Source organism: Drosophila gunungcola, unplaced genomic scaffold (genome assembly GCF_025200985.1).
Source record: "Drosophila gunungcola strain Sukarami unplaced genomic scaffold, Dgunungcola_SK_2 000001F, whole genome shotgun sequence".
In the NCBI taxonomy this organism is placed as follows: Eukaryota; Metazoa; Arthropoda; class Insecta; order Diptera; family Drosophilidae; genus Drosophila; species Drosophila gunungcola.
The window spans coordinates 19,951,242-19,963,786 of record NW_026453197.1 but is presented as its reverse complement, the minus strand read 5'-3'; the positions used below and the strand labels follow the sequence as shown (position 1 = coordinate 19,963,786).

Below are 12,545 nucleotides of genomic sequence, written 5' to 3'. Positions count from 1 at the left end.
GTTATTTTATTTATTTAATAAAAAATTGCATTGCCTTTAGGTTAGACTGCGTTTTAATTTTGACCCAATTTAAGTAGCGGCAGAAGTAAATATAGTTGTTTGTTTCGCCGAACAAATCAACTGAAACATTTTTCTCCTTCAGGAGATTTTATTGATCCCCTCCAGTGAGCAGATTTCTGGAGAAGCTAGTCTTTAACTGGACTTTTGCCAACGTAGAGCTCCGTGAACCTTCGTTCTCCGCCCCAAAATCCGAGCAGGCCATTCCAAATCTGTTGCCAATTGCCCAGGCAGAAGTCCCCTTCGATCTTTCAGTTCATTTTATTCGCTAACGAAGAAAACAACTGATTCGTTCTGAAACTTTTGTTCGAAATTTTCTCCTTCAGAATATGTGTTAAAATTTTAACCAGATTAGAAGTGGCCCAAAATCGTTAGTAATCCTAACTGGATAAAAAACGAAAAAAAAAGAAACTTCAGATAGATTGATAGGTAGACTTACTTCTTGGTTAAATTTTGGTATAAACTTAAAGTGAATATTGAGAAGCTGAGATGGCGGAGAACACGGAGTACACGGACGAGGGTGAGTACGAGGACGATGAGAACCAGTACCTTGGCGAGCAGCACATGATGGAGGAGGGTCCCGACGAGGATCTCTTCTCCAAGCTGGGCGAATCCTCTGACGATCCGGAGCAGACGCGCATGTATATGGAGTACTTGGCGCTGATCAAGGAGATCGATTGCCAGAACAAGATTATACAGGACATCAAGAGCAACATAATGGATATGTGTGCCAAGCCATGTAAGACCCGGAACGAGTTGAGGGAGATCAAGAGGCTGAGGATCTGCATGGAGCAGGAGAACATCAAGCTGCACACCATGATGAATAGGGCAGTGCAGCTGCAAAACTTTGGCTCACACAGGCACTACAAGGAGCTGCCCATGACCACCACTGTGGACGAGGACAACCTGTCGCCCTATATGTGTGGCATAGGTCCTTGTGCCCCGGCTGGCAGTGGCACAGATCCCTGTGCGGATGAAGCCAGCTCCTGTGCCAGTGTTTGTGGTGGAGGAGCAGGTGGAGGAGCAGGTGGAGGAGGAGGTGGTGGTCAGCGGGATATGGCTGGTCAGGATGACAAGCTGATCTGCGCCCTGCAAAAGGCCATGCAGAAGATGAAGGGCGCCTGTCCGGAGGACAAGAAAATGATCGAGGAGATAGCCTGTGCCATAATGAGCTGCAAAAAGCAGCCTGTCTGCAGTCCAGGGCCCTGTCCCAAGCCCCCATGTCCACCGGACAGCAGCAGCAGCAGCATGGGTCAGCCATGTGCTCCTCCTCCGAAAAGGAAGCCCTGTCCCATGCCGCCTGCTGCACCATCGCCTGGCAAGTGCGAGTCCATGGAGAAGCTGAAGCGACGCATCCAGAGCATGCAGTCTTCGGTGAAGAAGCTGCTCCAGGAGGTGAGCAATCGGGATGGTCCAGAGCCCTGCCCGGACTACCAGGATGACGACGATGGGGAGGCGGAGGCGGAGGATTCTGCCGTTCCCTGCTCCAGGCCATGTCCACCGAGGCCACCCTGTCCCGAGGATCCCGATCCGCTGGTCATCTGCGGCGGCAAGCGGAACACCAAGGCCGACAAGTACGAGAAGATGAAGGAGAACTACACCCGCCTGCTGACCGAGTTCCAGCGCAAGGACTGCCAGATGAAGGAGCTGCAGAAAAGGTAGGCCTGTCCTTGAGCTACATTTCAAAATCAGACCGTTCATTTAGTATTAAAAGAAAGGAAACTTCGGAAAGCCAAAGAGTTTATACCCTTGCAATCAAGTAGAGATATATGCTTAGTTATTAAAAAACAACCAAGTTTAGTAAATATTATTCGATTATTCCTATAACAGCTATAGGGTAGATTTTTTTTTTAATTTTGATGATGTTACCCCTTTTAATTTTTCCCAAAAAATGGATGTTTGTCTAAAAATTACCCAAGCCAAACACTTTAAATTGCATAACTTTTCTCTCAGATATCCGATTTTAAAAAGGCATACCTCCAAAGGTTTGTGGTTTAGTGTTGTACGATTCTGCATTCAAATTACAGCCTTGTATTTTGCGTTGATTTTCTAAGCGATTTAATTAAATTTAAATTTAAAAAATGCCTTGCAGAAAAGCGAGCCAAAACCAGCACATTTAATTCCATAACTTTTCTTACAGTTATCCGATTTGGAAAAGACTTAATTCATTAGGTTTTTGGATTAGTTTCCCATAAATCTGCGTTTAAATGTTGGTTTGTAATTTCGGGTCGATTTTCTTGAAATTTTAATGATGGTACCCCTTTCAATTTTTCCCAAAAATGGATATTTGTCGAAAAATGACCTAAACCCAGTTCCTTTAATTGCATTACTTTTCTCTCAGATATCCGATTTTAAAAAGCCATACTTCCTAAGGTTTGTGGTTTAGTGTTCTTCGATTCTGCATTTAAATTACAGTCTTGTATTTTGTGTTGGTTTTCTAAGCGATTTAATGAAATTTAAATTTAAAAAAATGCCTTGCAGAAAAGCGAGCCAAAACCAGCACATTTAATTCCACAACTTTTCTTACAGATATCCGATTTGGAAAATACTTAGTTCATTATGTTTTTGGATTAGTTTTCCATAAATCTGCGTTTAAATGTTGGTTTGTAATTTCGGATCGATTTTCTTGAAATTTTTATGATGGTACCCCTTTCAATTTTTCCCAAAAATGGATGTTAGTCGAAAAATGACATAAACCCAGTTCCTTTAATTGCATAACTTTTCTCTCAGATATCCGATTTTAAAAAGGCATGCCTCCTAAGGTTTGTGGTTTAATGTTCTAAGATTCTGCATTCAAATTTCAGTCTTGTATTTTTTGTTAATTTTCTAACCGATTTAATAAAATTTAAATTTAAAAAAATGCTTTGCAGAAAAGTGACTTAAATCCATCACAATTAATTCCATAACTTTTCTTACAGATATCCGATTTGGAAAAGACTTAGTTCTGACGGTTTTTGAATTAGTTTCCAATAAATCTGCGTTTAAATGTTGGTTTGTAATTTCGGATCGATTTTCTTGAAATTTTGATGATGATACCCCTTTCAATTTTTCACAAAAACGGATGTTTGTCGAAAAATGACCTAAACCCAGTTCCTTTAATTGCATAACTTTTCTCTCAGATATCCGATTTTGAAAATGCATGCCTCCTAGGGTTTGTGGTTTTGTGTTCTTAGATTCTGCATTCAAATTTTCCTGTTGTATTTTGTGTTGATTTTTTAAGCGATTTAATGAAATTTAAATAAAAAAAAATTTTTGCAGAAAAGTGACTTAAATCCAAAACATTTAATTCCATAACTTTTTGTAAAGATATCCGATTTGGAAAAGACTTAGTTCTGACGGTTTTTGGATTATTTTCCCATAAATCTGCGTTTAAATGTTGGTTTGTAATTTCGGATCGATTTTCTTGAAATTTTGATGATGGTACCCCTTTCAATTTTTCCCAAATATGGATGTTTGTCGAAAAATGACCTAAACCCAGTTCCTTTAATTGCATAACTTTTCTCTCAGATATCCGATTTTGAAAATGCATGCCTCCTAGGGTTTGTGGTTTTGTGTTCTTAGATTCTGCATTCAAATTTGCCTGTTGTATTTTGTGTTGATTTTTTAAGCGATTTAATGAAATTTAAATAAAAAAAAATTTTTGCAGAAAAGTGACTTAAATCCAACACATTTAATTCCATAACTTTTTGTAAAGATATCCGATTTGGAAAAGACTTAGTTCTGACGGTTTTTGGATTATTTTCCCATAAATCTGCGTTTAAATGTTGGTTTGTAATTTCGGATCGATTTTCTTGAAATTTTGATGATGGTACCCCCTTCAATTTTTCACAAAAACGGATGTTTGTCGAAAAATGACCTAAGCCAAGCACTTTTAATTGCATAACTTTTCTCTCAGAAATCCGATTTCGAAAAGGCATACCTCTAAAAGTTTGTGGCTTTAATGCAAACAAATCTGCATTCAAACAAATCTGTTCCAAATTTTGGATCGATTTTCTAAAAATTTTAAAAAATGACTTGGTAGAAAGGTAACTTAAAACAAGATATATATTGTACCCTTCACGGTTATACCTCATAAGGGTATAAAAACTTGAATAAATAACCCATTTCCCCCTCACCAGAATGAAGGGCATCTGCGGTCCCTGTCCATCGAAAGGAGGCGATGGGGATGCCGATGCTGCCGAACTGAATCTACTTCGTGCCCGGGTCAACGAACTGAAGGAGGAGCAGCTGGAGTTCAAGTGCATCATGAAGGAGCAGTCGCAGCAGCTGGAGGACTACCGCAACAAGTACCTGCTGGCGCAGCAAAAAGTGGAGGAGCAGTGCGTCTCGCTGGAGAAGCTGAATATGAACAACAAGCGCATCGAGCAGCAGATCAACACGGAGGTCAAGGAGATCCGAGCCAAGTTCCAGGAGAAGCTCAACGAGCTGCTCCACTTTCCCAAGCTGCTGGAGAACGAGCAGCTGAAGTTGGCGCAGGTTTGCAAGGAAAAGGATGAGATGCAGACCAAACTGGTGGTGGTATGCAAGGAACTGAAGGCCTGCAAGGCCCAACTGGAGCAGCCCAGCATCGATGTGCGTCCGCAGTTGGCCCAGTGCCAGATGGAGTTGACCCAGGCCCGGAACGAACTGGAGGAGCTGCTCCGCCAGCGGGATCTCTTCTGCGAGCAGCTCAAGTCCACCCAAGATGATCTGGACACGCTGCGCACCGAGTCCGCCAAGATCATAGCCGGCACCAAGGAACGCGCCGAGCTGATCAAGTCCCAGCAGCAGGAGCAGATCAATCGGCTGGAGAAGGAGCTGGCCCAGTGCCGGGCAACTGCCTCGCTTTCGGTCAACGACCGCGAGGCCGTGATCCGCGAGATGCAGGGCCAACTGAACACCCTGTCCTACAGCTTCGATGCCGCCCAGAAACAGATCAAAACGCTGCGCAATCACATAGCGTATGTGTCCAACGAGAACTGTTTCCCCGTCAAGTGTTAAATTGGCTGGGATCGATCACTCGAAGCTCATTAAAAGTACCGAAGTGCCTGTGAAAAAATTGTAATTTGTAATCCAAATCTCTGTTAAGCTAATAAATATTAGTATTCTTTCGGCCAACCAAATAAATATATAAATTTATCACACGTAACTACAGAAAATCGTATCTATTTCAACAATTTAGTTAAATAAGATGGTCATAGCGCATTTAAATTGTTATATTATCTGAATCTCAGTCAAAATAATAAATAATTGTATTCTTTCGTTCAACAAAATAACTAAGTAAAGCTTACATACTTCATAGCTCATATAAATATTAATATTTATATTGCCCCCAACCAAATACAAGCATTAGTAATTAAATACTATTAATATTTTGTAGGCTTATCGGAATAGAGTTGTTCGTTACTCACATACAAACCTTCGACTGAAAAAAATGAATTCATTCCACACTATTACTTATCTCACCCATTATCTCATCGTTGCTTATCGGTTATAATAATCCACCTTAGGTAGTCACAGAGCCCATTTTTGTTTTGGCGCTCCATAGGAAACAAATAGATATTGCTTTTATTGTGGCATTTGAGAGGAAGAGCTACAAATGGTCGGTTTTTGTGTACGTTAAGGAGGAGCGCTCCTTGCCGTGCAAATGGCACACACTGGCGACGAAAATCTACAGCGACTTGACGGCCAGTCTCTTCATCTTGGGCGCATTCCGCTTGGCCTGCCGCTTTTGCTCCTTGGCCTCCCAGCGACGCTGCTTCTCCGGATCCTCGTCGGCCAGGATGCGCTCCTTTTCCTGCTTGCGCTTGTCCTCGCGACGCTGAGCGGCGGCCTCAGCACGAGCAGCATGGGTGCTCTTCAAGAACTCCTCCTCGACGCGCTGCCGATTCTTGTCCGACTTGGCTTTGCCCTACAAAATAAATGATATAATAAGTCACAAGATAATTCGAAAAGTAACAATAATCTATGGATAGCTACCTCCTTGGACATGCGGTAGGTCTTCAGGCGTTCCATCAAATAAAAGATCAACAATAACAACGGCTTAATGGTCTCCATTTCGGCGTGCTTGGGCAGATTGAAGCCGGCCAGGAGCACGGCCTTCGTCTCGGGCTGCTTGAGGGTGCCGCCCTCCTCCTGCTGGATGGGCCCACTGAACTGGTCCGAGATGTGCAGGTAATCGATATAGCTTTGGTACTTGTTAAGTGCAGTGATAACGCGTGACTCGAGGATGGCGGACGTGGCCTCCGGAACTTCGGAGAGCACGCCAAAGCCGGTGGGCACGTTGTAGCGATCCTCCGGCTTGCCGACTAGACTACAGAACTTGCTCTGCAAAAAAATATGGGTATGATATTAGTTAAAGGTATAAATAAAGACACAACAAAGTTAAAGTAAAAAAAAGTAAAAAGTAAAACCCTAAATGTATAGCACAGTGTAAACATATTCGAGGGCTTACCAGATCTGTGTACTCTTTAAAGACCTTGGTAATGGTCTTTTTGGTACCGACTGCAAATACAAATGCATCCATTACGCCGCGGGTGAGTTCGATTTTGATGTGGGCCTGATCCAGCTGTGGTCGCATCAATCCCGCCACCAAGGAGACCAGATCCTGTCGCTTGATCATCTTCAGCTCGACGAGCATGCCCTCGCAGCAGGTCCTGCCAGAGCACCACAAGGTGTAGAGACTCTCGCTCTCCTTGATCAGTCCTGGATTCTCGTTCTCTGCCTTGCCATCATCCCCCACCAGGGCGAAGTTCTCATCGAGCAGGGCTCTGTGCGTGCTGAACCAGAGCTGCGCCAAACGCGCATTCTTCGCCTTGCCCGCAAAGAAGTTGGCAAAGTAGGCCAGCAAGCCGGCCACCATGAGCATCTCCATCCAGTAGGAGTCCCAGTGGGTGCGGAAATGGAGCGGTATGTTGGGTATGTTCAGTTTGGGCTCAACCTTCTGGTCGATGGGCGGGTCCTTGGAGTCTCCGCCATCGTAGCCCTCGAACTCTTCCTCATCCTGAAAATATGATCGACGGATTAATTGATTTTGTTTTGTGGAAAATCGAAATGGGTTTTTTATTTAAGCCAGATTGGTATACTGGTATCTAATAAACTAGCAAAAAACATTTGCCTACAACTGTTAAAGTAGTTATCAAAATTGTTTACAAATGTTTTTCCTTTTAAGCTAAAGAAACCTATTTAATTTTAAGTTAACTGATATCTAGTTACATAACTAAGCAAGTGATGATAAAACTTTAACAAATTTTACAGACTTATAATGTCTTTGAGTTAGAAATAATTAAGCTGTTTGAAAAAGAAAGTTTAATAAAATACTTTCTGTCACAAAAGGTGAAAGTTTAAAACCCTTGATATAATTTATAAATGGTTAGTTTTAAATATATAATGGAATTGTAGCCTCGCCCTGAAATTAAATAGTCCAAGAAGGGCACTTAAATCCAATCCAATTAGACAGAATTACGAATTAATGAAGCATTTAAATCGATAGGCTTAGTGATCAAAGTTCTTAACCCTTGTGTCACGCCATGGAAAACCGAACACCTGTCATTGTTTACCTGAAAGTGCTCGAACTCGTCATCGTCCTCCACAAGACCATCCTCCTCGTCGCTCTCCACATTTTGTGCTGGCTTGCGGGACTGGGTGGACTCCTTGGGGGCCGCATCCTGATCCTCACGGATCGAACCTGCTCCGCCGGAAAAGGAGTCCGCGTTTTTGGCCGCTGGTTCCGCGTAGAAATTGCCATCGTCGAATTCGGCAAAATCACCATCGTCTTCCTCGAAGTCACTCTCCTCCGATTTTGTGCTTGCAAAGCAGAGGAGCGCCAGCAGCAGAAAGGCAAATACTGGTCGCATCTTGGCGGGATCACGTGTTGGCGCAATCTGGTCGGTTAACTTAAGTTACAATTTATCTAAATGTCCTAAAACTTTTCACAACTAATTAAGAAAAAAAAACTAGGTTAAATTTGAAGTGTGACCGCCGATCGTTCGTTAAAATACACCGCCCGGCCTGATAGATAGATTGCCATAAGCAGTATGTTGAAACGGCCAAAATAAAATGGTTCAGCAGCGTGAAAATGGTATAAACAAAATACTAAAAGCTCGTATGGTATTATTTTAACAGTAATCAGCCACGGTCACACTGGCGAAGGTAAACACGTTGCAGTGCAAAACTTATTTTATTTTCTGTTGAGTGCGGCAATCTGAATAAAATAATTGTTTTAAACAATTACGAGTGCCTGCATCAAATCGACAATGGTGAGTTCTTATCGGTAAAGAAAATCCCCCCTCGATTAATGACTCATCGAAATTGCCACGAACGCATGCCGGCTGATGCAATTCGCCGCTTAATGACTGCATTTAAAATGCAAATATTGTACACATGCTAATTAGTTTATATGCCATAGGCCACCAGCGAACGGAAAGGCACCTTTAAGGTGGAATATCTGCAGAAGATCGAGCAGCAAGTGCAGCAGCGATGGGAGTTGGAGAAGGTGCACCAGTCGGATGCGCCGACGGCGCCCAAAAAACGCCAGGCGGAGAAGTTCTTTGTGACCTTTCCCTTTCCCTACATGAATGGACGCCTCCATTTGGGTCACACCTTCTCCCTGTCCAAGGCGGAGTACTCGGTGCGGTATCACCGCCTCAAGGGACGTCGTGTCCTCTGGCCCTTTGGCTTCCACTGCACTGGCATGCCCATCAAGGCCTGTGCGGATAAGTTAACCCGTGAATTGGAGCAGTTCGGCTTTCCACCAAGGTTCCCGGACAGCCAGGATGTGGCCCCAGCTGCCGTGGAAACCACCGCATCCGAAGTGCCCAAGGACAAGTCGAAGGGAAAGAAGAGCAAGGCGGTGGCCAAGACGGGAGCCGCCAAATATCAATGGCAAATCATGCAGAGCCTCGGCCTGAAGGACGAGGAAATTAAGGACTTTGCCAATGCCGAGCACTGGCTCAACTACTTCCCACCGCTGGCGGTGCAGGATCTCAAGCGGATAGGCGTGCACATCGATTGGCGGCGCACCTTCATCACCACCGATGCCAATCCCTATTTCGATTCGTTTGTACGCTGGCAGTTCAATCACCTGAAGGCAAGGGGCAAGATCATGTACGGCAAGCGGTACACCATCTACTCGCCCAAGGATGGACAGCCCTGCATGGACCACGATCGCTCTTCCGGCGAGGGAGTGGGTCCCCAGGAGTACACGCTCATCAAGATGAAGGTGCTGGAGACGCCAAAGGCTTTGAGGTATATATCATGTGTTTATCAGCAATATGATTTTGTAATCTCAGTTTCAATGGTACAGAATTTGGTACCAGTTGAAGAATATTCAATTGAAAATTGCATTTTTGTCAAACATTTAATAGAAAATTCATATTTTCCTTGCTATCTCATTAATTTCAGCTCCATCAAGCAGCCGATTTACATGGTGGCCGCCACTCTGCGTCCGGAGACGATGTATGGCCAGACCAATTGCTGGCTGCATCCGGACATCAAGTACATTGCCTGGCAGACCAGCAGAAATAACGAGGTGTGGATCAGCACACGGCGAGCGGCCAGAAACATGACTTACCAGGGATTCACCGCCGAGGAGGGTGATGTCAAGGTGCTGGCTGAACTGACTGGCCAAGAGCTGCTGGGAGTGCCCCTCTCGGCTCCTCTGACCCCGCACAAAATCGTATACACGCTGCCCATGCTGAGCATCAAGGAGGACAAGGGAACTGGAGTGGTCACTTCGGTGCCGTCCGATTCTCCCGATGATTATGCCGCGCTGGTGGATCTGCAAAAGAAGGAGGCCTTCCGCCAGAAGTACGGACTGAAGGATGAGATGGTGCTGCCCTATGAGCCCATTCCCATCATCGAAGTGCCCACTCTGGGCAAACTAAGTGCCGTCCATGCCTACGAAACGCTCAAGATTCAATCACAAAACGACAAGGATAAGTTGGCCGAAGCCAAAGAAATGTGCTACCTCAAGAGTAAGTGTAATTCGATAAAGCCTCATGAGTTTCTGATAGTAAATTTATTTATTTACCTTAAGGTTTCTATGACGGAGTAATGTTGGTGGGTGAATTTGCTGGCCGCAAGATTCAGGATGTGAAAAAGGATCTGCAGAAGCGTTTGGTCGATGCCAACGAGGCGGACGTTTACTACGAACCGGAGAAGACCATCATGTCGCGTTCGGCTGACGAATGCGTGGTGGCGCTGTGCAACCAGTGGTATTTGAACTACGGCGAGCCAGTGTGGCAGGCTCAGGCCACCAAGATACTGCAGGACATGGAGACGTTCCACGAGGAGGCGCGCAACAACTTCGAAGCCTGCCTGAACTGGCTGCACGAGTACGCCTGCTCCAGGACCTACGGCCTGGGAACCAAACTGCCCTGGGACGACAAGTGGCTGATTGAGTCCCTCTCGGATTCCACCATCTACATGGCCTTCTACACGGTGGTGCACTTGCTGCAGGGCGGCACTTTCCGCGGCGAGAAGCCAGGTCCCTTCGGTGGGTGGACTTATTACTCTTATAGCGAACTTTGTTTATTTATATTTATTTATTCCCCCACTTTTCAGGCATCAAACCTTCTGACATGACCGCTGAGATCTGGGACTACATCTTCTTTAAGGAGACCCCACTGCCCAAGAAAACAGCCATTAAACAGGAGCATCTGGCTGTCTTGCGTCGTGAGTTTGAGTACTGGTATCCCATGGATCTGCGCGTCTCTGGCAAGGATCTCATCCAGAACCACTTGACCTTCTGCCTGTACAATCATGCTGCCATTTGGCCAAACGATGAGAACAAATGGCCCAAGGGCATGCGTGTTAATGGTCACCTGTTGCTCAACTCCTCGAAGATGTCCAAATCGGATGGCAACTTCCTAACGCTAACCGAGGCTGTGGACAAGTTCTCAGCCGATGGCATGCGTCTTTGTCTGGCCGATGCTGGCGACAGTGTGGAGGATGCTAATTTTGTGGAGAGTACGGCGGACGCTGGCATCCTGCGTCTCTACACGTTCATTGAGTGGGTGAAGGAGATGCTGGACAGCAGGAGCAGTTTGCGAAAGGGCAAGGATAAGACCTTCAACGATCAGGTCTTCCTGAGCGAGCTCAACTTGAAGACGCAGCAAACGGATGAGAACTACAGGAAGATGTTGTTCAAGGAGGCCTTGCGAAGTGGCTTCTACGAGCTGCAGTTGGCCAGGGACAAGTACAGCCAACTGTGCGGCACCCAGGGAATGCACGAGGATCTGGTGCTGGAGTTCATACGCCGGCAAGCCCTCTTGGTGTCCCCCATTTGTCCGCACATGGCGGAGCATGTGTGGGGACTGCTGGGCAACAAGGAGTCCATTGTTCATGCTCGCTGGCCAGAAGTGGGGGAGATCAACGAAGTGGATATCCTGTGCTCCGAATATCTCATGGAGGCCGCCCATTCGTTCCGTCTGAACCTCAAGAACCTGCTGCAATTCAAGGGCAAGGCGGGAAAAGACAAGTCTGCGGATGTCCAAGCAGCGAAGCCGAATAGAGGTCTCATCTGGGTGGCCAAGACTTATCCGCCGTGGCAGTGCTGCGTGCTGGACACCATGAAGGAGTTGTTCAACAAATCACAGGCCCTGCCGGATAACAAAGTCATTGCGGCCACGCTGCAACAAAAAGCGGAGCTGAAGAAGTTCATGAAACGTGTGATGCCCTTCGCCCAGATGATTCGCGAGAAGGTGGAATCCGGCAAGGGTGTGGCTGCCCTGGCCGTCACTTTGGAGTTCGACGAACGCCAGGTGTTGGTCAATAATCTGGAGTATCTGAAAAACACCTTGGATGTAAGTAGCTTTAAACTCATTGATCGTTTCCCTCTTGTTAACTCTTAATTGCTTTTTAGCTTGACGTCTTGGAAATCAAGTATACCGATGATCCGTCTGCGCCGGAGAAAACTCGTGAGGAAGTTCGTCCTGGCTCGCCCTTCATCAGCTTCTCGGTGGCACCCAATGTGAGCGTGGAGCTGACGAATCCAATCGAGCGCTCCTCCTTCTTCCAGGTCAACACCGTCATCTCCGAAGGCGACACCGTGCGTTCGCTGCGCGAGAAGCTGTCCAAGATCATTGGCCTCAAGGCGGACACGACCAGCCTCAAGATCTGGTGCCATGTGGATCCCATTCTGGGCCCCAGAAAGATACCCAACTTTGAGGACTACAAAGCGGGCAAGTCCCTGCTCACCGAAGGCAACTTTGTTCTGGATGTGGCGGCCAAGAAAGTGAGCCTGGAGCAAGCCGGAAAACTGACGGAAGTGGGAAGAAATCTTATCTATGTGGTGGATTAAGTCGAAGAGCATCACAAACTATACTAACTTATTCATAAAATGAAACAACACTACCTTGTAAAACAAGTCCATGGCTATTAAAATGAACTGTGAGCTGCTTGTGCCCAATCCAAGTCAAATGAAAATTATACTTTACATAAAGTAAGCTTGAGATTTAAAACAAAATGCCAACTAGCAACTTAAAGCATTAGCAAAAATGGCTTTGCTA

General features: G+C 45.6%; 3 protein-coding genes across 3 annotated transcripts; 2 read left to right on the top strand and 1 right to left on the bottom strand.

The window, feature by feature from the left end:
- The first annotated feature begins 238 nt into the window (after positions 1-238).
- Positions 239-5,171, top strand: LOC128261782 (kinesin-1 heavy chain). Its single transcript, XM_052995644.1, has 2 exons — positions 239-1,715; positions 4,176-5,171. Exons 1-2 carry the CDS (start codon positions 547-549, stop codon positions 5,035-5,037), a joined length of 2,031 nt encoding a protein of 676 aa, XP_052851604.1. The 5' UTR covers positions 239-546; the 3' UTR covers positions 5,038-5,171.
- Positions 5,172-5,562: 391 nt separating this feature from the next.
- On the bottom strand, positions 5,563-8,047 carry LOC128263114 (PAT complex subunit CCDC47). The gene is made up of 4 exons (XM_052997832.1): positions 7,596-8,047; positions 6,491-7,039; positions 6,016-6,363; positions 5,563-5,947 (listed from the first exon to the last, which is right to left on the bottom strand). Exons 1-4 carry the CDS (start codon positions 7,890-7,892, stop codon positions 5,708-5,710), a joined length of 1,434 nt encoding a protein of 477 aa, XP_052853792.1. The 5' UTR covers positions 7,893-8,047; the 3' UTR covers positions 5,563-5,707.
- A 94-nt stretch (positions 8,048-8,141) lies between these two features.
- LOC128263113 (leucine--tRNA ligase, cytoplasmic) lies at positions 8,142-12,403 on the top strand. The gene is made up of 6 exons (XM_052997831.1): positions 8,142-8,294; positions 8,444-9,282; positions 9,439-10,010; positions 10,073-10,531; positions 10,600-11,840; positions 11,900-12,403. The coding sequence occupies exons 1-6, from the start codon at positions 8,292-8,294 to the stop codon at positions 12,335-12,337; spliced, it is 3,552 nt and encodes a 1,183-aa protein (XP_052853791.1). The 5' UTR covers positions 8,142-8,291; the 3' UTR covers positions 12,338-12,403.
- The last annotated feature ends 142 nt before the right edge of the window (positions 12,404-12,545 follow it).

What these genes read in the sequence shown, in the direction of transcription:
- LOC128261782 (XM_052995644.1), top strand. Translation starts at nt 547, where the DNA reads ATGGCGGAGAACACGGAGTACACGGACGAGGGTGAGTACGAGGACGAT. An exon ending in ATGAAGGAGCTGCAGAAAAG is followed by an intron (nt 1,716 to 4,175) that starts GTAGGCCTGTCC and finishes CCCCCTCACCAG; the next exon opens with AATGAAGGGCATCTGCGGTC.
- LOC128263114 (XM_052997832.1), bottom strand. Translation starts at nt 7,892, where the DNA reads ATGCGACCAGTATTTGCCTTTCTGCTGCTGGCGCTCCTCTGCTTTGCA. An exon ending in TTAAAGAGTACACAGATCTG is followed by an intron (nt 6,364 to 6,490) that starts GTAAGCCCTCGA and finishes ATTTTTTTGCAG; the next exon opens with AGCAAGTTCTGTAGTCTAGT. An exon ending in CCTACCGCATGTCCAAGGAG is followed by an intron (nt 5,948 to 6,015) that starts GTAGCTATCCAT and finishes TTTATTTTGTAG; the next exon opens with GGCAAAGCCAAGTCGGACAA.
- LOC128263113 (XM_052997831.1), top strand. An exon ending in GAGACGCCAAAGGCTTTGAG is followed by an intron (nt 9,283 to 9,438) that starts GTATATATCATG and finishes CATTAATTTCAG; the next exon opens with CTCCATCAAGCAGCCGATTT. An exon ending in ATCTGAAAAACACCTTGGAT is followed by an intron (nt 11,841 to 11,899) that starts GTAAGTAGCTTT and finishes ATTGCTTTTTAG; the next exon opens with CTTGACGTCTTGGAAATCAA.